Genomic DNA, 25,270 nt, shown 5'->3' with positions numbered 1-25,270 from the left:
CCTACCATCGAAACCTTCAAAAAGAACCTGAAGTCCCACCTCTTCCGACAAGCCTACAACCTGCAGTAGCCACCAATCGATCAAATGGCTGCACAACCAGCTCTACCCTCACCTACTGTATCCTCACCCATCCCTTGTAGATTGTGAGCTCTCGCGGGCAGGGTCCTCTCTCCTGTACCAATTGTTCAAGATTATTGTACTTGTTTTTATTATGTATATCCCTCCTCACATGTAAAGCGCCATGGAATAAATGGCGCTATAATAATAAAAACAATAATAATTTAGTTCCTCCTTATTGGCCCCCTTGAACCTATAGGAGCACAAACTGGTCCTTGATGCTGTACAATATTCTCCCTTTGAGCCGATCCAAAATATCTCCCCACGCTTGCTCTCTTGTAACATGTTCTTATTTGTTCCTTGTGCTACTGGATAATGTGGGTCCAATACCTTCTTTTCTTACTAAGGTGGATTTTTTCCACCTTAAAGAGGAGATTGTTCTTGCTTTCCTTTTGTCCTTCTCCCTCGCATTCTTTGCAAGTTAAACATGGTCAGATCAGTGTGCCACTACTTGTCGGTGACTGCCACATTCAGAAGTTCAGACTCCCATTCCAAAAGGTCTTCGTAGAGGTATCCCTGCATCTGTGGCTGCCATCACTTTCTGAATTCGTTCTGCTATTCTAAAAGCATATTGGGCAAAGAACAGCATGCCCCTGCTCGAGGTTACAGTTCATTCTACCCAAGCAGTGGAGATCTCCTAGGTCGTTTGCCATCACATTTTTGCTCTGGAAGGCTGCCACTTGGTCTTCTGTCAACACTTTCTCAAAATTTTAGAGTTCTTACCGTCTGCATAGGCAGACGGAAGTCTGGGGAGAAAGGCACTAAAAGCAGCAGTCACCCATGTTACGGAAGGGGAGATTGGTTATACCATCCTTTTTGCCTTTTTTTTTTGTTCTTGCGCTGTTTCATCACCCTTTGAGACTGCTTTTGGATATTCCATGGTCTTCTGTGCATGCTAATGAGACGCCTGAGAAAAGAGCATTTTGGTACTTGCCACAAAATCTCTCAGGGCCTTGAATGGAGGACACAGCACTCACCCCCTAGTTGCGTGTTTGTAGTTCTTCTCAATTGGTCTTTCTTTTCCTGCTGTTGCTTCTCATATTGCTTTCTCACTAACTACGTAGATGCCATTTGATGAGTTTAGTCTACAGTGGAGGAGCTGTTTTTCTTTTAACTGTATTATTATTGTCAGCCTCCGGTGGTAGCAGTGTATACCCATTGTCTCCTGTGTCCCCCCTCTGAAAACTAAGAGAAATAAATTTCACTGTGAATACCAAAAATCTTTTTACCTCTTGCACCCCTTATGATTAAAATTATACTTTGCCTCCCTTTAAGTGCCTTTGCAGTTTTATTTTTTGAAGGTCACGAGTTGAACAAGTGGAATACTGTAAATATTAAAGCAAGAAGCAATTTATTCATGTTTATTTTTTTAAAAGAGAAATCCACAGGCGTCATGTATTTGCTTATGACTTGACTGTCTAGGTATGTTACGCCCCACATCACAGATTTTATTTGGCCTTTTACATACAGATTCCATGGAAGTAAATCACTATAAATGTTATATAGGAAGTGAAGCGCCCCCAGTAGGGCTATGGGGTACTCGGAGCCGGGCCCTTTGGTTCTCGAGGGGAATGTCACGGTGGCTGACCCGGTCCGTGGCCCTAGGGACGTCCGTTAATAAATGGGGAAAAGGTCTTTAAAGGGATAGTGTTCGTGATGCCACCTGTGGTATTCGGTCAGGGTGACCGACGCTGCTTAGCGGTCCGCTGGGGTGATGTTATTGCAGCTAGATGGTGTACCTTCCCACAGGTGAAGTATGCCCCCAGGGTTTCCCAGAATGTGGATGGTGGATGATGTGAGGCGCAGTGAAGAACAAGGACACAAGGTTGCAGTCTCTTTACCTTTACTGAAGGCTTCAGCGTCCACAGTCCAGAGCACCGGGTCACAGGGTAGGCAGAGTCCGGCCGGTCTGAAGGCAAATCCAGAGTCTCCCTTATCCAGGTGGAATTCAGTAGCCTTCCTCTAGCGCCTGAGTGTTGTGCTGAGCTTCTCGGTAAGGTCCTCACAACTTATGTTGGTGTTCTAGATGTTACAAACCCGTATGACTGATGGCCTGAGGCTTTTTACAGGGACTCTATCACGCCCTGGCCTCCACAGCTGCCACTGTGCCTCCTGGGTGTAAGGTTGGGCAACTAATATGGAACTAGCTGTCCTGCCGGTCTCTGGAGCTAGGCCTGAAGACGATGACTCCCTTGGTGTTACGGCTACCGGCTACTGCGCCTCAGAAAGGAGGCAGCCTATTACAGGGCAGAACTCCTTCTGGATTCCTCTCCTTTTGCTATGACTTTGTTTCTCACTCTCAGCAACGCAATTCCCCTCAATGTCTCTTTCCTAGGATGCTGCCGCACGTGGGGCAGGCGCAGCTCCGTGGCCTTCTGTCTAGGCCTCTGACAGGATCCCACCCCTGTCAGGGACCCACTACCTGAGCGGAGCCAAGATAGCAGTTCACTGGGTGAAGCCCAGCTCACTTCTGTCTAACTTCCTGTCCAGACTGCCAGTTTTACCTAATTGTGAGGAGTGCCCTAATCGGTAGGAGCATAGCTCCCCCTTGCGGCCTGGAGTGTGAAGTGTGTTGTGTGGTTTGTGATACCTGGTAAAGTGATCTCCTTTATTGCCTTCAGACGTAACATCACTCCCCCTGGTGGAAGAATAACATTACTGCAACGACCAGGACTCTGGGGCGCTGCAGAAGCACAAAATATATCTAGCAAGAAGCTAGTTATAATAAAAACATTCCAATCTGAAGCCCTGCTCTATGTAACATAAGTGATCAGATGATCGCAGTCTCTAGTCTCCCATGGAGACTACTGAAGCAATTGTAAAGTAAAAAAAAAGATTTTAAATATTTTTTTAAAAAATATAAAAGTTCAAATTACTCCCATTCAAAATAAAAAAAAATACACATATTTGGTATCGCCATGTTCATAATTGCCCAATCTATCAATATATAAAAATAATCAGATTGGTAAACGACGTTATGAGAATAAAATTGAAACGGCAGTATTAAGGTTTTCTTGTTCGCCGCAACATTGCATTAAAATGCTATAACGGGCGATCAAAAGATCATACCATTTTGGTGTACAGATCAATATGGCACGCAAAAAATAAGCCCTTACCCAGCCCCAGATAAAAAAATGGAGACACTACGGGTCTTGGAAAATGGCACCTTTTTTTCTTTAGAAACCTTGGATTTTTTCTACCCTTAAATGAAACAGAACCTAGACATGTATGGTGTTTACAAGCTAGTAATGACCTGGAGAATCATACTGGTAGGTCAGTTTTAGCATTTAGTGAACATGATATATAAAAATTGTGGAATTGCACTTTTTTTTTGCAACTTCACCGCACTTTGAATTTTGTTCCCGTTTTCCAGTATATTATATGATAAAACCAATGCTGTCATTCAAAATTACAACTCATCGCACAAAAAAACAAGCCCTCACGTGGCCATCTTGATGGAAAAATAAAAAAAAATGGAAAAACCCAAGGGGTTGAATTGGTTGTCAACATAGATGTTTGATGAAATTAGAATAATGTGCCATGAAACTAAGGGGAGATAGATGCATCTGGATAAAAAGTATAGATGAAGCAAAGGAGCAGCCTGGTACAGGAAAGAGAGAAAGTAAGAGGCAGTTGTAGTTGCTTATCTTAGGGATGCGTTAGCTAAGTATTAGTAAGGGGGGCTCTTCCTGGTTAGTGAGAGTTCTGTGTCATTCAGTGGTGTGTAATAAGTTCAGGTGGGGTGGTGGGTTGCTTGGGGCGGTATGGGCCAAACGTTCAGGGCAGTGGGCGGCCAAATGGAGATCCCTGATGGACATTCCAAGACAGTCTGTACCCTAGCGCTGAGGCCAGGTACCATGGAGTGGGCCTGGCCTTCTGACAGCACGAGGTCGGTGGACCTGGACATACATGTACATGGGGTGCAGGTGGCAGGTCCCGGGTGCATTGCCAGAGTGGACAAAGAATCCCTGGGGCTAATGGAGTCAGTGAGCTTGGGGGTAGTCCAGAATGAATGTATGGCAGAACAGAAGAGGAGTTGTGCTAAGGAGCTGTGAATTGCTGTGCCCTATTCCACCTGTATCCACCTGGTGAACTTGGAATGTTTAATAAAAGTTTCACTGTTGAAAACAACCTGGTGATCCATGCATTGTGTGCGGCGGCTCCTGAGGACGGACGCCTGGAGGCAGCAGAAACCTGTGGCCAACAACTGAGTATGATGCACCCAACACCCTACAGAACACTAGAACTGGGACACCCATTGTCTGTAAAGTGCTGGAGCACTAACTGGACAGCAGCTCACTTCTATGTTCCTCTTACATTTTTAAACCTCCCGACCCTCTTCTTATTGCTTTCTATTCTGTTGGATGTGTTGTTTGAACATAAGGACTTGACAGGAGCAGTCAGTTTTAATTTTGTTCTTTGGTTTGTTGTAGACAAAGTATGAGCTGCTGTCTGTGTCCCCATATTAGTGACCAACCACAGAATATATATTTTTAGGGATAGTTCTGAGGCAAAGTCTTATATAACAAGTACATCTAAGTATGAGACGCTCACCATCCTGCTCCTCTTCAACAAAGTTCTCGTACTCATTCCTCTGCTCCTCATAATATTCTCTCCTGCGTTCGTCTGCTGACAGTCTCTGACGATTCTCAGCTGAAACATAAGGGAAAATTAAGAAAGGTATTGTACAGCAGGATCACGTTGATTTGAGTTTGCTCATTGGAAAGCTGAAGAATCTGCTTGGGCATAATTTGTTAGAATTACTTAGAGTGGAATTTACTAGCGATGGTGGGGCATCTGTTTGGGCACCCTTCGCCCCCTACACTCCTTTTCTAAGCGCCAATGTGTTGTCTTGCCTGCTGGGGGTCTCCATATTCATAAGTTTTGCATGACCTCCACCACTGATAGGCAGGTTTCTGCCTATGCACAGTGTACACAGAAAGCTGCCAATCGGTGGTGAGGGTGGGATTATACAGAGCTCAGCATTCCAAGAACATGTAGATCTGCAATGGATAAAACTGATTTCATCAAAACTTTAGCAAGTAGCCCAGTAAGTGACATATCGTTGGAATCAGGTTCTCTGCCCCTATATTATTCTGCTCTACGATGGGGAAGCAAAAGCATAGTGACAAATTTTGTTTAATTAGTGTTGACGGCAGATCTAACTCTTATAATTTGAAAACCCACATTTCAGTAACCAACCTTTAATTACTACCATCACGGAGTAACATTTATTCTGCTAATGGTCTGCCTGCAATAACATATTTAGGGTCTTTCAGACATCTCTGATACTGGAGCAGTTATCAATGGCCCTTGGCAAGGGGTCAAAGATAAGAGGGTCAGGAAGTGCAAGTTATATTTTGCTGTTTTAGGATCCTAAAATCCAGTTCAGAAGTGGTAGATTTGTTAGGATTACTAAAAATGTGCTACCGTTCAGCTTCTGCTTGAGGCTCAGCATGGATGTAGTAGAGAGTTTATGGGCTCCGTACTCAGATGTGTAGACGGCTCATGTAGAAAATGCAGTGTGTTGAGCAACCTGCAGGGGTCCAAGGCCCCGGGCCCTTACCGACCTACAGCACTTCAGAAGGACTACTTGGGTTTGAAAATTGAAAAGTTGCATTTAGATTTCCATAATGTGAATACATTTTAGCATCCACATACCAACGCCATTTCTGGCTTCACAGCAAGTCTTTCAAACCAGAATTACCAGCATCATCGATCTCTATGGTGATGAGCGGTTTGAGGCTAAAAAAACCATTTGGGCTTGAATTCTACAGCAGACTTGTTGAAACTACTTCATATAAATTGCCTATTCTCTATTAGAACTACATCCTAAAAATGATTGGATAGCTGGAGCACCCGAAATGTGATCGCTGATGATTAACTATATGACGAGTACACATTGATATAAATATACTAGATGGTGGCCCGATTGTAACGCATCAGGTATTCTAGAATATGTATGTATGTATGTACATCGCGCTGTGAGTGGGGGTTAAATTCCGCGCCAATATCGCTGATTGGTCACCGCCAGCCAGGCGCGAAAAATTAGCGAAGCGTGGTTGAAATCCCGCACCAATTCGCGGCCGGACTGCGTTTCGCTGATTGGTCGCGGTTGGCCGGGCATAACTAATCACCGAAGCGGTGTTTAAATCCCGCGGCAATATTGCTGATTGGTCGCGGCCGGCCGCGTAGTATATAGCACAGCGATGTAGTATATTTAACACAGCCCATGCAGTATATAGCGCAGCCACGTAGTAGATTGCACAGGCATGTAGTATATAGCAAGCAATGATGTAGTATATTTATCACAGCCCATGCAGTATATAGCGCAGCCACGTAGTAGATAGCACAGGCACGTAGTATATAGCACAGCGATGTAGTATATAGCAGCCATGTAGTATATACAATTAAGTCCATATACCTATATTTGGACAGAGACAGCATTTTTCTAATTTTGGTTATAGACATTGCCACAATGAATTTTAAACAAAACAATTCAGATGCAGTTGAAGTTCAGACTTTCAGCTTTCATTTGAGAGTATCCACATTAAAATTGGATGAAGGGTTTAGGAGTTTCAGCTCCTTAACATGTGCCACCCTGTTTTTAAAGGGACCAAAAGTAATTGGACAATTGACTCCAAGGCTATTTCATGGACAGGTTTGGGCAATCCCTTCGTTATGTCATTCTCAATTAAGCAGATAAAAGGCCTGGAGTTGATTTGAGGTGTGGTGCTTGCATTTGGAAGGTGTTGCTGTGAAGTAAACATGCGGTCAAAGGAGCTCTCCATGCAGGTGAAACAAGCCATCCTTAAGGCTACGTTCACATTAGCGTTTTGCGTGTTTGTGTCGGGCGACGCAGCGGCGACGCATGCGTCATGCACCCCTATATTTAACATGGGGGACGCATGGACATGCGTTGTGCTGCGTTGTGTGACGCATGCGTTTTTTTTGCCGCAAGCGTCGGGCGCAGAAAACGCAACAAGTTGCCTTTTTCTTGCGTCCAAATTTCAGCAAAAAAGGACGCATGCGTCACAAAACGCAGCGTTTTTGTGTGCGTTTTGGAGCGTTTTTATTTGCGTTGTGCGTTGCGTCGCCAACGCAGCGGCGCACAACGCAAATGTGAACATAGCCTTAGCTGCAAAAACAGAAAAAATCCATCTGAGAAGTTGCTGCAATATTAGGAGTGGCAAAATCTACAGTTTGGTACATCCTGAGAAAGAAAGAAAGCACTGGTGAACTCATCAATGCAAAAAGACCTGGGCGCCCACGGAAGACAACAGTGGTGGATGATGGCAGAATAATCTCCATGGTGAAGAGAAACCCCTTCACAACAGTCAACCAAGTGAACAACACTCTCCAGGAGGTCGGCGTATCAATATCCAAATCTACCATAAAGAGAAGACTGCATGAAAGTAACTACAGAGGGTTCACTGCACGGTGCAAGCCACTCATAAGCATCAAGAAGAAAAAGGCTAGACTGGAGTTTGCTAAAAAAAAAACATCTAAAAAAGCCAGCACAGTTCTGGAAGAACATTCTTTGGACAGATGAAACCAAGATCAACCTCTACCAGAATGATGGAAAGAGAAAAGTATGGCGAAGGTGTGGTACAGCTCATGATCCAAAGCATAGCACATCATCTGTAAAACACGGCGGAGGCAGTGTGATGGCTTGGGCATGCATGGCTGCCAGTGGCACTGGGTCACTAGTATTTATTGATGATGTGACACAGGACAGAAGCAGCCAAATGAATTCTGAGGTATTCAGAGACATACTGTGTGCTCAGATCCAGCCAAATGCAGCAAAACTGATTGGTCGTCGTTTCATACTACAGATGGACAATGACCCAAAACATAAAGCCAAAGCAACCCAGGAGTTTATTAAAGCAAAGAAGTGGAATATTCTTGAATGGCCAAGACCTGATCTCAGCCCAATTGAGCATGTATTTCACTTGTTAAAGACTAAACTTCAGACAGAAAGGCCGACAAACAAACAGCAACTGAAAACCACCGTAGTGAAGGCCTGGCAGAGTATCAAAAAGGAGGAAACACAGCGTCTGGTGATGTCCATGAGTTCAAGACTTCAGGCAGTCATTGCCAACAAAGGGTCTCAACCAAGTACTAGAAATGAACATTTTATTTAAAATTATTTAATCTGTCCAATTACTTTTGGTCCCTTTAAAAACAGGGTTTCACATGTTAAGGAGCTGAAAGTCCTAAACCCTTCAACCAATTTTAATGTAGATACCCTCAAATGAAAGCTGAAAGTCTGAACTTCAACTGCATCTGAATTGTTTTGTTTAAAATTCATTGTGGTAATGTCTATAAGCAGAATTAGAAAAATGTTGTCTCAGTCCAAATATATATGGACCTAACTGTAGCACAGCGACGTAATATGTAACACAGACAGCCATGTAGAATATAGCACAGCCACGTAGTATATAGCAGCCACGTAATATATAGCACAGCCACGTAGTATATAGCACAGCGATGTAGTATATAGCAGCCTCGCAGTATAGAGCAGTCACGTAATATATAGCACAGCCACGTAGTATATAGCACAGCGATGTAATATATAGCAGCCACGTAGCATATAGCACAGCCATGCAATATATAGCAGTCACGTAGTATGTAGCAAAGCCACGTAGTATATAGCAGCCACGTAGTATATAACACAGCCCATGTAATATATAGCAGCCACATAGTATATAAGACAGCCACGTAGTATATAGCAGCCACGTAGTATATAACACAGGCCATGTAGTATACAGCAGTGTGGGCACCATATCCCTGTGAAAAAAAGAATTAAAATAAAAAATAGTTATATACTCACCTTCCGTCGTCCACCGAAGCTGTCCCGCTCCTTGCAATGCGGCCAGCAGCATCCGTTCCCAGAGATGCATTGCGAAATTACCCAGATGACGTAGCGGTCTAGCGAGACCGCTGTCATCTGGGTTATTTTGCAATGCATCTCTGGGAACGGAAGCTGCCGAGAGCAACGGTAGGAGCGAGAAAGCTGTGGAGGCGACAGAAGGTGAGAATAGCATGATTTTTTATTATTGTTTTATTATTTTTAACATTATATCTTTTTACTATTGATGCTGTATAGGCAGCATCAATAGTAAAAAGTTGGTCCGGGATGGGGCGGCACACTGGCGCTAACTGGAGGGGAGTAGGGAGGGGCCAATTCGCGGCCAGACGCGGGATTACCATTACAGACAAACAGACAGACGGAAGTACCCCTTAGACAATTATATAGAGAGATGAAGAGTACACATTAATATAAATCTATGACGAGTACACATTAATATATCAGCATTATCCTAATTGGGGAAAAAAAGTTGATTGTTGTAGCCCTCATACCTCTTCTCTATTCTTCGGGAAGAAGTAGTGATAAATAGTGGATTTTGTATAGAGCATCTTTCATAGAATGTTAGAGTTGGAAGGGACCTCCAGGGTCATAGTGTCCATCTCCCTACTCAATGCAGGATTCACTAAACCATCTTAGACAGATGTCTGTCCAGCCTCTGTTTGAAGACTTCCATTGAAGGAGAACTCACTAAAAGACTGTTACATTTATATATTTCCTAAAATGCTATTATTAATGTAATTTAAAAATGTTATTTTAAATTTGTAATCAATGTCCCACTATACTTATATTGGGAAATCGGATTCGTAATTCTGACTAAATCATTACTGTGAGAAATGGGTCTTTATGAAATAGACTGAACAGTACAATCAGATTTCTGCTTTTTTTTACAACTGTAGTAGCATCCTGAACCTGTTTTGCCTCTAATACCTGAGCTAGTTTGACTAAAATACTTGAAAAAGTATTTTCACCCTGCATGAAAATGTCACACCCCTGTACAAAAGTCCCATTGTTTTGCAGAACCGCATCTGTGGTACATGAGATATTAGCGGGCCCTCCTGAGTCCGGACGGAATGTAGTTTCTTACTATGTTCTAGAGCTCCTTGGCAGGGAGTATTGGTACCCTTAATTCTTCAATGACCAAATGACTAACAAAAATTTTGATTTTATGAAGGATTAAGCAGATAATGGGGTGTATCCTGAGCACCATAAATTGCGTTCCTCCACTGTCCTGCCTATGGTCAAGCAATTGATAACATTCCATGTGATACAACCCCCTTGTTTTAAGTCCTGTATCTTTTATGTGATGTGAACCTGAGGATTGGTGGCTGTCCTCACTATAACAAACAGTTATTTATTGTGGAACTGATACAAATGGATGCATTTCAGATTTGTAACATATACATTGCATCTGTTTGAATTCTTTTTGAGACGGGAGGGATAGGAGATTATATGATTGCCTTTTAGAGAAAAACAAACGTATCACAAAGCAGACATGCAAATATCAGACAATATGCTTGCCTACCTTTTTTAATAGACATTACTCTGTAAAAAAAAGTTAATATGGCGAGCTTCCATTTTTTTTTTTATAGTGAAAGACCTATCAATCAGCTGCAGCTTTGGGAGAAGTTGGCCAGTGGTGGCACCAGACAAGACACATCTCTGCCTGTGGTCCCGGGCCGGATCATTAAGGCATATTTTCTCTTAAACAATAACCGTTGTTTTCATTTTATTTTAGCAAAAATACATTTGAAAATAAGAAACTTTGTAACATGCAATCATTTTCAGGAAGAAAATGAGTATTATCTGACAGAATTGCAGGGGTGTCAATACTTTTGACCATGACTGTACAAAGAGATACCAAATGGATACTCATCTGACCTCCGTCTCGCCCATTCTATTCTATGTAAATAACATATCGGTTTGAGCACATATTTCTGATTCAAATGGATACATCTAGGGTAAAACAAAAAACGTAGTGTGAAACGAGCCTAAAAACATTGTTTAAAAAAAAAAAAAAGGTCCTCTCCAATGTCCCCTGGAGAACAGAAAATGCAGCTAGTTATCTCCAGCAAGCTGTTCCTATGAGACCAGAGTAACGTGAGCTGGAGGTGAGAATACTAGAAGCTTCACTCTTTTCTCCATGCTGCCCTGCACCTCCTGCAGCTGCACATACCAGACACTTTCAGCCGCTCCGTTCAGTGCAGGCATACTGTGAAAGCAAAGAGTCCTTCATTGTACAGAGTAATGAAAACAGCCCCAGAGGTGGAATACCTGACCGTTAAGGAAAAAAGTCTGTGTGCGTAGAGTGTCATTCACAACATGAATAAATAAACTGTGAGAAGATGTTAATATTTCCTGAAATATTGCTAATTAAATAAGAAAATTGAATAAACGCATGTGTTGCTCAAGTTATAAGCAGGTCCGGTTTTATACAATGTGGGGCCCCTAATGCTCACATATCGCACATCACACAAACATTTTGGTTGCATTTACATGCACTGAGTTCAGGTCGTTAAACGAGTGTGATCGACAATATAGAAGTCCTTCGGGGCTTGTTTCCCGGCCTCTTTACATCAGGTGAGGAAGAATGACGGGCACAGAACGATCACTAGTAGATCAATCTGTCCCCTCACAGTATCATGTTATCAGCAGCACTTCTGCTATTTACACCGGGCAATGTGCTGCCGAGGACAATTTCTGTTCCAGCATCAACAATCCAAGCACCCAATGAATAGGCAGCATTTTTCTCATTCATTGGGCGAATTCTGATGCTTACATCTATGGACTCCCGTCTGTGCTACTGGTATTTATAAATGAGGATGCTAAACACACAGTATGTGACGCACACATATACACAAACTGCATGCTACCCACACATGTATACACATAGCACACGCGCACATACATACATATACATGTATACCGAAAGCACATACGTACAGGCACGTATGTACATACAGATACATGTATAAGGAGCACCTACATACAAATGCATGCATACATGGAGCACAGACATACCGACACATGCACGGATGGAGCACATGCATACAAAGATATAGTATTATGGACCCCGAAGAGATCTTCAAACAGTATGATTGGCTTTTAAACAGCCCTACAAACAATATAATGGCCTCCAACATCATGATGAACCCCACAGAAACCTTCACACTCTATAATTGCTCACATATAGTATAGTGGCCCCAACATAGCCCTCCATATATTATAATGGTCCCTACATTGCCTTCCACATAGCATAATGTAACCAGCATAGTCCTCCATATAGTATAATGTACACCCCATAGTCCTCCACATAGTATAATGGGCCCCATAGTCCTTTAAATAGTATAATACACTCCCCATAGTCCTCCATATAGTATAATCCACTCTACATAGTGCTCCATATAGTATAATTCACTCCATAGTCCTCCAAATTGTATAATGAAATCCCCATAATCCTCCAGATAGTATAATGTACCCCGTACAGTCCTCCATATAGTATAATGCACACTCCATAGTCCTCCATACAGTATAATGCACCCCCATAGTCATCCATATAGTATAGTGCACCTCATATTCCTCGTTATAGTCTTTTGCACCCCCATAGTTCTCCATAGAATATAATGCACACCCCATACTCCTCCATACAGTATAATGCACCCCCATAGTCCGTTATAGAGTATAATGCAGCCCCCATAATTTTAAAAATGTATATATATATGTATATATATACATACATACATACGCACCTCTTTCTGTTCCCCCTTTGTTCTGGTCTCCGCAGCATGTCTCCTCAGCAGCTCCACGGCCTGACACAGCGTGACATCTAAGGGATGCTATGCTGGAGTATCTGAAGAGGAATAACCTCATGACCCAGTATCAGCACGGGTTTACTAGGGACCGTTCCTGTCAGACTAAACTGATCAGTATCTATGAAGAGGTAAGTTCCGGACTGGACCAAGGGAACCCAGTGGATGTAGTGTATATGGACTTTTCAAAAGCTTTTGATACGGTGCCACACAAAAGATCGATGCATAAAATGAGAACAATGGGGATAGGGGAAAATATGTGTAAGTGGGTTGAGAGCTGGCTCAGGGATAGGAAACAAAGGGTGTTTATTAATGGAGCACACTCGGACTGGGTAGCAGTTAGCAGTGGGGTACCACAGGGGTCAGTATTGGACCCTATTCTTTTTAACATACCGTATATACTCGAGTATAAGCCGACCCGAGTATAAGCCGACCCCCCTAATTTTGCCACAAAAAACTGGGAAAACTTATTGACTCAAGTATAAGCCTAGGGTAGAAAATGCAGCAGCTACCGGTGAATTTCAAAAATAAAAATAGATGCTCCATACCGTTCATTATTGCCCCATAGATGCTCCATATACAACTGTGCTATATAGAATGCTCTGCACCGTTGATTATGGCCCCATAGATGCTCCTTATAATGCTGTGCCATATATAATGCTCTGCACCTTTGATTATGGCCCCATAGATGCCCCTTATAATGCTGTGCCATATATGCTCTGCACCTTTGATTATGGCCCCATAAATGCTCCTTATAATGTTGTGCCATATATGCTCTGCACCTTTGATTATGGCCCCATAGATGCTCCTTAGAATGCTGTGCCATATATGCTCTGCACCTTTGATTATGGCCCCATAGGTGTTCCTTATAATGCTGTGCCATTAATGCTCTGCACCTTTGATTATGGCCCCATAGGTGCTCCTTAGAATGCTGTGCCATATATGCTCTGCACCTTTGATTATGGCCCCATAGGTGCCCCTTATAATGCTGTGCCATATATGCTCTGCACCTTTGATTATGGCCCCATAGGTGTTCCTTATAATGCTGTGCCATATATGCTCTGCACCTTTGATTATGGCCCCATAGGTGCTCCTTATAATGCTGTGCCATATATGCTCTGCACCTTTGATTATGGCCCCATAGGTGTTCCTTATAATGCTGTGCCATATATGCTCTGCACCTTTGATTATGGCCCCATAGGTGCCCCTTATAATGCTGTGCCATATATGCTCTGCACCTTTGATTATGGCCCCATAGGTGCTCATTATAATGCTGTGCCATATATGCTCTGCACCTTTGATTATGGCCCCATAGATGCTCCTTATAATGCTGTGCCCCATATATGCTCTGCACCTTTGATTATGGCCCCATAGGTGCTCCTTATAATGTTGTGCCATATATGCTCTGCACCTTTGATTATGGCCCCATAAATGCTCCTTAGAATGCTGTGCCATATATGCTCTGCACCTTTGATTATGGCCCCATAAATGCTCCTTATAATGTTGTGCCATATATGCTCTGCACCTTTGATTATGGCCCCATAGGTGCCCCTTATAATGCTGTGCCATATATGCTCTGCACCTTTGATTATGGCCCCATAGGTGTTCCTTATAATGCTGTGCCATATATGCTCTGCACCTTTGATTATGGCCCCATAGGTGCCCCTTATAATGCTGTGCCATATATGCTCTGCACCTTTGATTATGGCCCCATAGGTGCTCCTTATAATGCTGTGCCATATATGCTCTGCACCTTTGATTATGGCCCCATAGGTGCTCCTTAGAATGCTGTGCCCCATATATGCTCTGCACCTTTGATTATGGCCCCATAGATGCTCCTTAGAATGCTGTGCCATATATGCTCTGCACCTTTGATTATGGCCCCATAGGTGCCCCTTATAATGCTGTGCCATATATGCTCTGCACCTTTGATTATGGCCCCATAGATGCTCCTTAGAATGCTGTGCCATATATGCTCTGCACCTTTGATTATGGCCCCATAGGTGCTCCTTATAATGCTGTGCCATATATGCTCTGCACCTTTGATTATGGCCCCATAGGTGCTCCTTAGAATGCTGTGCCATATATGCTCTGCACCTTTGATTATGGCCCCATAGATGCTCCTTAGAATGCTGTGCCATATATGCTCTGCACCTTTGATTATGGCCCCATAGGTGCCCCTTATAATGTTGTGCCATATATGCTCTGCACCTTTGATTATGGCCCCATAGGTGCTCCTTATAATGTTGTGCCATATATGCTCTGCACCTTTGATTATGGCCCCATAGATGCTCCTTAGAATGCTGTGCCATATATGCTCTGCACCTTTGATTATGGCCCCATAGGTGTTCCTTATAATGCTGTGCCATTAATGCTCTGCACCTTTGATTATGGCCCCATAGGTGCTCCTTAGAATGCTGTGCCATATATGCTCTGCACCTTTGATTATGGCCCCATAGGTGCTCCTTATAATGCTGTGCCCCATATATGCTCTGCACCTTTGATTATGGCCCCATAGGTGCTCCTTATAATGCTGTGCCATATATGCTCTGCACCTTTGATTATGGCCCCATAGGTGCCCCTTATAATGCTGTGCCATATATGCTCTGCACCTTTGATTATGGCCCCATAGGTGCTCCTTATAATGCTGTGCCCCATATATGCTCTGCACCTTTGATTATGGCCCCATAGGAGCTCCTTATAATGCTGTGCCCCATATATGCTCTGCACCTTTGATTATGGCCCCATAAATGCTCCTTATAATGCTGTGCCATATATGCTCTGTACCTTTGATTATGGCCCCATAGGTGCTCCTTATAATGCTGTGCCATATATGCTCTGCACCTTTGATTATGGCCCCATAGATGCTCCTTATAATGCTGTGCCCCATATATGCTCTGCACCTTTGATTATGGCCCCATAGGTGCTCCTTAGAATGCTGCCCCATATATGCTCTGCACCTTTCATTTTGGCCCCATAGGTGCTCCTTAGAATGCTGTGCCATATATGCTCTGCACCTTTGATTATGGCCCCATAGGTGCCCCTTATAATGCTGTGCCATATATGCTCTGCACCTTTGATTATGGCCCCATAGGTGCTCCTTATAATGCTGTGCCCCATATATGCTCTGCACCTTTGATTATGGCCCCATAGATGCTCCTTATAATGCTGTGCCCCTTATAAGCTCTGCACCTTTGATTATGGCCCCATAGGTGCTCCTTAGAATGCTGCCCCATATATGCTCTGCACCTTTCATTTTGGCCCCATAGGTGCTCCTTAGAATGCTGCTGGTGCTGCCATAAAAAAAAAAAAAAATCACATACTCACCTCTCTTCGCTCAGGGTGCCGGCGCTTTCAATAATTACCTGCTCCTCGTGCGGCTCCGTCTCCAGCACTGACGCTCAGCAGAGGGCGCGCACTGACTACGTCACAGCGCCCTCTAACCTGAGCGTCACTGCTAGAGGACGCTGCAGACGGAGCCGCACCAGAGCGAGGAGCAGGTAATTATAGCGCTGCGCTCCCCTTACCTGCTGCGGCGCGGTCCCTGCAGTCCCTGGCTTCTCCGGCGCTGCAGCTTCTTCCTGTAATTGAGCGGTCACATGGCACCGATCATTTACAGCAATGAATATGCGGCTCCTCCCCTATGGGGGTGGAGCCGCCTATTCATTTCTGTAATGAGCGGTGCCATGTGACCGCTCAGTACAGGAAGAATCTGCAGCGCCAGAGAAGCCAGGGACTGCAGGGACCGCGCCGCAGCAGGTAAGTATGATTACACGGCCCCCGCTCTCCTTCCCCTGCTGACACCCGGGTATATGACTCGAGTATAAGCCGAGAGGGGGACTTTCAGCCCAAAAAAATGGGCTGAAAATCTCGGCTTATACTCGAGTATATACGGTATTTATTAATGACCTTGTGGGGGGCATACAGAGTAGAATTTCAATATTTGCAGATGACACTAAACTCTGCAGGGTAATCAATACAGAGGAGGACAATTTTATATTACAGGATGATTTATGTAAACTAGAAGCTTGGGCTGATAAATGGCAAATGAGCTTTAATGGGGATAAATGTAAGGTCATGTACTTGGGTAGAAGTAATAAGATGTATAACTATGTGCTTAATTCTAAAACTCTGGGCAAAACCGTCAATGAAAAAGACCTGGGTGTATGGGTGGATGACAAACTCATATTCAGTGGCCAGTGTCAGGCAGCTGCTACAAAGGCAAATAATGGGATGCATTAAAAGAGGCATAGATGCTCATGAGGAGAACATAATTTTACCTCTATACAAGTCACTAGTTCGACCACACTTAGAATACTGTGTACAGTCCTGGTCTCCGGTGTATAAGAAAGACATAGCTGAACTGGAGCGGGTGCAGAGAAGAGCGACCAAGGTTATTAGAGGACTGGGGGGTCTGCAATACCAACACAGGTTATTACTAGTGATGAGCGAATATACTCGTTACTCGAGATTTCTTGAGCATGCTCGGGGGTCCTCCGAGTATTTTTTAGTGCTTGGAGATTTCGTTTTTTTTCCGCAGCTGAATGATTTACATCTGTTAGCCAGCATAAGTACATGTGGGGGTTGCCTGGATGCTAGGGAATCCCCACATGTACTTATGCTGGCTAACAGATGTAAATCATTCAGTTGTGGCAAGAAAAACTAAATCTCCCAGCACTAAAAAATACTCGGAGGACCTCCGAGCATGCTCGAGAAACCTCGAGTAACAAGTATATTCACTAATCACTAGTTATTACACTTGGGGTTATTTGGTTTGGAAAAAGGAATGCTAAGGAGTGATCTTATTTTAATGTATAAATATATGAGGGGATAGTACAAAGACCTTTCTACTGACCTTTTAACTCATAGACCTAAGACAGGGACGAGGGGGCATCCTCTACGTCTGGAGCAATGAAGGTTTAGGCATAATAACAGACACGGATTCTTTACTGTAAGAGCAGTGAGGCTATGGAACTCTCTGCGGTATGATGTTGCAATGAGTGATTCCCTACTAAAATGTAAGAGGGGACTGGATACCTTTCTTGAAAAGTATAATGTTACAGGTTATATACACTAGATTCCTTGATAGGGCGTTGGTCCAGGGAACTAGTCTGATTGCCGTATGTAGAGTCGGGAAGGAATTTTTTCCCAAATGTTGAGCTTACTGTTTGCCACATGGGTTTTTTTTGCCTTCCTCTGGATCAACATGTTAGGGAATGTTAGGTTAGGGCGCTATGGGTTGAACAAGATGGACCTTAATAACTATGTTACTATGTATCTAATGCAAATAAAGGAAATGGCTAGCATAGAAGCTTGTGAATGGTGTATACATTTCCATCTCACACTTTTATGGCATATAGTCACAAAATGTATCCTGATATTTATATATTTATTTTACTCACTTATAGCACTTTATAGACATTATTATTACTGTCTTTATTAGGGATCGCAATCTAAATTCCCTATCAGTATGTCTTTGCTGTGAAACCCGAGTGCCCGAAGGAAACCCACACAAACACGGGGAGAACATACAAACTCCTTGCAGAGGTTGTCCTCTGTGAAATTTGTACCCAGGACACCAGTGCTAACCACTGAGTCACTGTACCGCCCAAAAGGGTCCTGTCCCTTGCGTCTGTGGATTTACAGGTGGCCGCTCACATACTACTTCTTTCTGGAGTAATGAAGTCCTGAAAATTGAGGCGCAGTCTTTCAAACTGTACAAATCTTTTTGTTCCCATCCTTTGTATCCCTCCAAATTCAGGTGCCACATCAATCAATAGGAATAAAATTGTGCCACTGGTGCTGTACTACAGAGGTCTTCTTCTTCTTCGTCCCTAGAAGCATCTCCTTCCTGTTTATTGAGCCACTATAATGCAGCTGGGACTCTGTGTGTCACTGTACCCCCATATACATGGACCTGCTGTGTGAATGAACTCTAGGCATATATTTTGCTATCACTTGTCCCTTCGTATCAGTATCAGTGAGCTGTACAAAATAAATCTAAACTCATTAACAGAAAATAATACAGCTAAACTTGAGAGGCTTACAGTCGTAAACATTTACAACATTTAGTTATCAGTATTAGAATAAAATCTCCTAAACCAGATTCAGTCTTATAATCCTGTGGCAGCAAACAAATTCAGCCCTTTATGGTGACCCCAGGAAACCCGACCAATTTCAAGGAAACCAGAGAGCAGAAAAATGAGCATGGATCAAAAGCAAACACCCTCACCATTTATTTCATCCTGGGACTTAGGTGATCTCTTGCCACGTTTCTTGAAGAAGTTGGAGGCCTCAGATTCCTGCATGAAAATCTTCTTCAAGCCTGTGGATGGATGGATGAAATGCACTTTAGTGGATTTTACGCTTTATATTCAGAGCTAGAACGGCTTACTAAGTTACTAAAATAGCGAAATCATTCACTTGTTTCCATCTTCATTATCTAGTAGTCTGAATAGGATTTTTGTGAATTTGGGTGATTTTTATTTTTTTAGTGTATGTTGCATTCTAAACAGTATGTATGTGAATGTTACTTACTTTCTTTCCTGTCTGCTGCCCCATCATCGCTGTTTCTTACAGCAGCACCTTCACTCACATGGAGAACTAGAGAGTAGGAAATTAGAGGGCAATCAAGCATGAGACATAACTGGAAGTTCATATGAAACCGATTAACAAGTTGTACAATCAAGAAGTTCATGTACGGCGCTTTATGAAGATGTAGTCCACTCTCAGGGTGGATTCACACAGGCTGTAATCTCGATTTGCCGCAGTATTTTGGCAAAATTATTAGGGGTTAAATCCGTGTCAGGGGGTAAATGACTGTTCATGTGAATCTACACTAAGATTATACTTATGGTACAAGAAATAAAGTAATAATGGAGATGTTATAATTAGGGTTAAGCAAAACGGATTGGACAAATTCAAAAATCGCCGACTTTCGGCAAAGTCGGGTTTCATGAAACCCGACCCAATCCTAGTGTGGGATCAGCCAGGAGGTTGGCAATCTGCGCGCAAAGTCGCGTTTCGTATGACGCTTTCAGCGCCATTTTTCAGCCAATGAAGGAGGATGCAGAGTGTGGGCAGCGTGATGACTTAAGTCTCGCTCCCCACCATCTTAGAGAAGGGCATGACAGTGATTGACTTGCTTTCTGCGGCATCACAGGGGCTATAAAGGGGCGTGCATGCCAACCGCCATCTTACTTCTGCCGATCTTAGCATAGTTAGAGGTTGCTGCAGCTTCATCAGATGAAGGGATATAGTTAGGGAGGGAAGATTAAGCCCCGAAACTGCTTGTGCTGTAGCGATTTCCACTGTCCAACACCACCTTTTTTTGCAGGGACAGTGGAGGCTATATTTTTGTGCATCATCTCTGTAGCTTATTAGGCTGCCTTATAAGGCTCCCTGATAGCTGCATTGGTGTTTGCACGCTGCTGGGCAAAGCAACTGCTTTTTTAAAAGCAAAAATCCTGTTGCTCCTTTCTGCACAGTTATCTTGTTTATTTGTCCACACTTTTGTGTGCAGCAGTCCTTTTTATTGCTGCCATACTTGTCCTGAAATCATTGTAGAGAAATTGAAATTGTACTACAGTCCTTGTATTTTTTCATATATCTTCCAGCCACGTTCTGCCACTTACATTGTGTTGCTTTATACACTGGCCTGAGTTTTGGTTCAGTCTCCCCCCAAAAAAGGGAGATTTAAATTCTCACAAAGTGGATATACCTCAGTCCAGTTAGTTTGTCGTATATCAGCCAGCCACTTTCTGCCACTTACATTGGGTTGTTTTATGCACAGGGCCTGAGTTTTGTTTCAGTCTCCCCCCAAAAAAGGGAGATTTAAATTCTCACAAAGTGGATATACCTCAGTCCAGTTAGTTTGTCGTATATCAGCCAGCCACTTTCTGCCACTTACATTGGGTTGTTTTATGCACAGGGCCTGAGTTTTGTTTCAGTCTCCCAAAAAGAAGGGAGATTTAAATTCTCACAAAGTGGATATACCTCAGTCCTGTTAGTTTGTCGTATATCAGCCAGCCACTTTCTGCCACTTACATTGTGTTGTTTTATACACTGGGCCTGAGTTTTGGTTCAGTCTCCCCCCAAAAAAGGGAGATTTAAATTCTCACAAAGTGGATATACCTCAGTCCTGTTAGTTTGTCGTATATCAGCCAGCCACTTTCTGCCACTTACAATGTGTTGTTTTATACACAGGACCTGAGTTTTGGTTCAGTCTCCCCCCAAAAAAAGGGAGATTTAAATTCTCACAAAGTGGATATACCTCAGTCCTGTTAGTTTGTCGTATATCAGCCAGCCACTTTCTGCCACTTACAATGTGTTGTTTTATACACAGGACCTGAGTTTTGGTTCAGTCTCCCCCCAAAAAAAGGGAGATTTAAATTCTCAACAAGTTTATATACACCTTCTACCTTGTTTTACAGTACCATATAATGGTTGCTATTTTGGTTAGATTTTCCAAAAAATGAGGAAGTCTGGTGGAAGAGCCCGTGGCCATGGGCAGTGGTTGCCATCTGGTACTGATGGTGGTGGTGGTGCATCTGGTGGTAGTGGCAAAGCACAATAGCACCTAAGGCTGGAGGTGTTGACCCAGCGTCATCATCTGGCTACACAAGGCCTCGAAGGCTCCCTTATCTGGGAGTAGGAAAACAACTTTTAAAGCCGGAGCAGCAGGAAAAGGTTTTGGCTTTCCTTGTTGACTCAGCCTCTAGCTCTTTCACCTCCTCTTCAGAAAGTTCCAAATATAAAAGCAGTGAGTCGTCAGTGGATGCTCCCAGTCAGGAACAAGATGTTTCCTTGTGTCCTTCACCCAAACCAAAAGTGAAGGATGCATCAGGCGACACTACAGGTTACTCCATGGAGCTCTTTACACATACCGTGCCTGGGTTTGAAAGGGAAATTGTTAACAGCCCATTACAAGATGAATCGGACATGGAGTGCACTGATGCACAGCCACAGCTAGATTATTATGCTGTTCCATTGACTCAGATCGCTACATTGCCCTCGCAGTGTACTGAGCCAGAATCTGACCCTGATGAGACTATGGTGCCCCGTCCCAAACGCTATAGCACCTTACACAGTGACACAGAGGAAGGTGCACATGACATTGAAGAGGAGGTGATAGATGACCCAGTTGTTGACCCAGATTAGCAGCCATTGGAGGAAGAGGGTGCCGCTGCCAGTAGCTCAGAAGCGGAGGAGGATGATCTGCAGCAGCCATCTACATCGCAACAGCTGTCATCTGGCAGGCCCGTATCAGGCCAAAAAGTTTGTCAAAAACAAAAACAGTTTTAGGACAGCGTGGCCATCCGGTGAAAGTAGCACAGCGTGCAATGCCTGAAAAGGTATTCCATAGTAGGAAGAGTGTAGTGTGGCAATTTTTTAACCAAGATCCGAATGATAAGTCAAAAGTTATCTGTAAGAAATGCTCAAAGGCCTTTAGCAGAGGGAAGATTCTTCAAAATTTAAATACAACGTGCATGCTTAGACATTTAACCAGCATGCACTTGCAAGCCTGGACTAACTACCAAACGTCCCGTACCGTTGGTGCACCTGCTCAGAAATGAAGGTAGTCAGCAACGCTACATTGCTTCCCTCACTGTAAGCCCACCGGTTAGGACACCACCAGCAGCAAATGTGGAGGTATAGTCGCAAGGCCAAAGCAGTCAGGGAATCACAAGGTTATTGGTAGGAAACACTGTATGTAGGCCAACATCAAGAATACCATCACCAACCCTCTCTCAATCCGCCATGTCCACCACCACCACCGCTAGTCCCACCATATGCAGCTCTCCAGTCCAGCTCACCCTACAAGAGACTCTCGTTAGGAAAAGAAAGTACTCATCCTCTCATCCGCGTACACAGGGTTTGAACGCCCACATTGCTATACTAATCTCGTTAGAGATGATGCCCTACCGGTTGGTTGAAAGCAAAGCTTTCAAAGACCTGATTGCCTACGCAGTACCACGCTATGACCTACCCAGTCGGCACTTCTTTGCGAGAAAAGCCATCGCAGCCCTCCACCAGCATGTCAAAGACCGCATTGTCCATGCACTGAGGCAATCAGTCAGTGGAAAGGTGCACCTCACAACTGATGCATGAACCAGTAGGCATGGCCAGGGACATTACCTGTCCATCACGGCGCACTGGGTTAATGTGGTGGATGCAGGGTCCACAGGGAACAGCCATAGTGAGACAGTTCTGCCTAGCCCACGGTCTAGGAAACAGTTGGCTGTAGGCGTTCGCCACCCCTCCTCCTCCTGCTCCTCCTCCAGAAGCAAAAGCTCGTCCACAGAGCACAGTCGCACGACCACTCCATCTGCAGCTGCCAGTGTTGCACACGAGGTGTCCCATTATCGAACAGCTAGTGGTAAGCGTGAGCAGGCTGTGTTACAAATGAAGTGTTTGGGTGACAATAGACACACCGCAGAAGTTACTGGCAGAGTACTTGCAGCAAGAGACGCAGTCATGGCTGGGCAGTATACATCTTGAGGCAGGCAAGGTAGTCAGTGATAACGGAAGGAATTTTATGGCTGCCATAGCCCTTTCAGAACTGAAACACATACCTTGCCTGGCTCACACCTTGAACCTGGTGGTGCAGTGCTTCCTCAAAAATTATCCGGAGTTACCAGCCCTGCTCCTGAAGGTGCAAAGACTTTGCTCGCACATCCAGCCGTTTGCTGAACCATCAGCGATCGCTGAATCTTCCCCAGCACCGCCTAATAATCGACGTTGCAACAAGGTTGAACTCCATACTGCATGGTTCAGAGGCTGTGCAAACAGAGCCATGCTGTAATTAATTTGTGGGAGGATACACATACACGGGCAGGCATTTGGATGGCAGACATGGAGTTGTCTGGTGTGCAGTGGTCGAAGCTACAAGACCTCTGTCAAGTCCTTCAGTGTTTTGAGGAATGCACACGGCTGGTAAGTGCAGACGACACCATCGTAAGCATGAGCATCCCACTAATGCGTCTGCTGATGCAAAGTTTGACGCACATTAAGGAGCAGGTGTCTGCAGCCGAGGAGGAGGGAAGCCTTGATGACAGTCAGCCATTGTCTGCTCAGGGAACTCTCCTGGACGAGGAGGCGGATGAAGAAGTGGATGATGGGGATGAATATTTATGGGAGGAGGATGCTTCTCAGGGGGCAATAGAAACTGATGGCGTTGCAAGGTCAGGTACAGGGTTTTTGCGGGACACAAGTGATGTTGATTTGCAAGAAAGTGCTCCTCAACCCAGCACAAGCAGTGAATTGACACCTGGAACATTGGCCCACATGGCTGAGTATGCCTTGCGTATCCTAAAAAGGGACCCCTGCATTATCAAAATGATGACCGATGACGATTACTGGTTGGCCTGCCTCCTGGATCCACGATATAAAGGAAAATTACAAAATATCATGCCACATGAGAACCTTGAGCAAATATTGGCTACCAAACAAGCAACTCTTGTAGACCGTTTGGTTCAGGCATTCCCAGCACACAGCGGCTGTGATGGTTCTCACACGAGCCGTAGGGGGCAACATGGCAGAAGTGTTAGAGGTGCACAAATCCGAAGTGGCATTGGACAGAGGGGTTTTATGACCAGGTTGTGGAGTGATTTCGCAATGACCGCTGACACGACAGGTACTGCTGCATCGATTCAAAGTGACAGGAGACAGCATTTTTCCAGTATGGTTACAAACTACTTTTCCTCCCTTATCGATGTTCTCCCTCACAGGTCATTCCCCTTTGATTACTGGGCATCTAAAATAGACACCTGGCCTGAATTGGCAGAATATGCATTACGGGAGCTCGCTTGCCCTGCTGCTAGTGTGCTATCAGAAAGAGTCTTCAGTGCTGCTGGTTCAATACTGACCGAAAAAGGACACGTCTGGCTACCCAGAATGTTGATGATCTAACCTTCATTAAAATGAACCAATCATGGATTTCAAATTATTTTGTCCCACCTTCCCCTGCTGACACGTAGCTTGCCTGAAAAATGTCTTGCTTTTTGCCTCCTCTTACTGGCTTCTCCAATTCCTCCATTTGCAGCTGCTGAATGTCCACCATAGGCCATTTTGATACCTCCCTAAATGGGCTGACTCCCCCCACAGGGCCGTGGTCACCACCTGGCGCAAGCACCCGTGTGAGTGCCGTTTGCCTGGACAGGTGGGTGGGCCCACTTTTGGGCGACGGCACTGGCACAGAGTCCCTCATAGTACAATGAAGTGTCTCTGACGGTGGTCGTGCACAACCAACGTCAGACACACCGTCGTAATATGAGGGGCCCTTTGCCAGTACCGCCGCCCACGAGAGAGTGTTCCCCCCAGCTCAAACAGTGCTCTACCACTTGCAATACTTACCTCTCCCTGCTCCACCACTGTGTAGTCTGTGCTGTTAAATCCTTCAATGGCACTGCCAATACAAATTTGTTGAAATGATAGATGATAGTTAAAATATACAGGGGCCCTGGCCTCCATTTAG

At 44.2% G+C, this 25,270-nt stretch overlaps 1 protein-coding gene across 1 annotated transcript in view; it reads right to left on the bottom strand.

Annotated features, from left to right (window-relative positions):
• Nucleotides 1-25,270, bottom strand: part of UCMA (upper zone of growth plate and cartilage matrix associated) — a 39,319-nt gene that overhangs the window by 7,815 nt on the left and 6,234 nt on the right. Inside the window, exons 2-4 of the mRNA XM_069762052.1 lie at nucleotides 19,333-19,398; nucleotides 19,028-19,120; nucleotides 4,672-4,770 (exon numbers count right to left, since the gene is read on the bottom strand). Coding sequence (XP_069618153.1) covers nucleotides 4,672-4,770; nucleotides 19,028-19,120; nucleotides 19,333-19,398 — 258 coding nt within the window. The remainder of the gene's footprint in view (nucleotides 1-4,671; nucleotides 4,771-19,027; nucleotides 19,121-19,332; nucleotides 19,399-25,270) is intronic.

The sequence above is a fragment of the Ranitomeya imitator genome, chromosome 4, assembly GCF_032444005.1.
Source record: "Ranitomeya imitator isolate aRanImi1 chromosome 4, aRanImi1.pri, whole genome shotgun sequence".
Classification (NCBI taxonomy): domain Eukaryota; kingdom Metazoa; phylum Chordata; class Amphibia; order Anura; family Dendrobatidae; genus Ranitomeya; species Ranitomeya imitator.
This window is presented reverse-complemented; position numbering and strand designations above follow the sequence as displayed.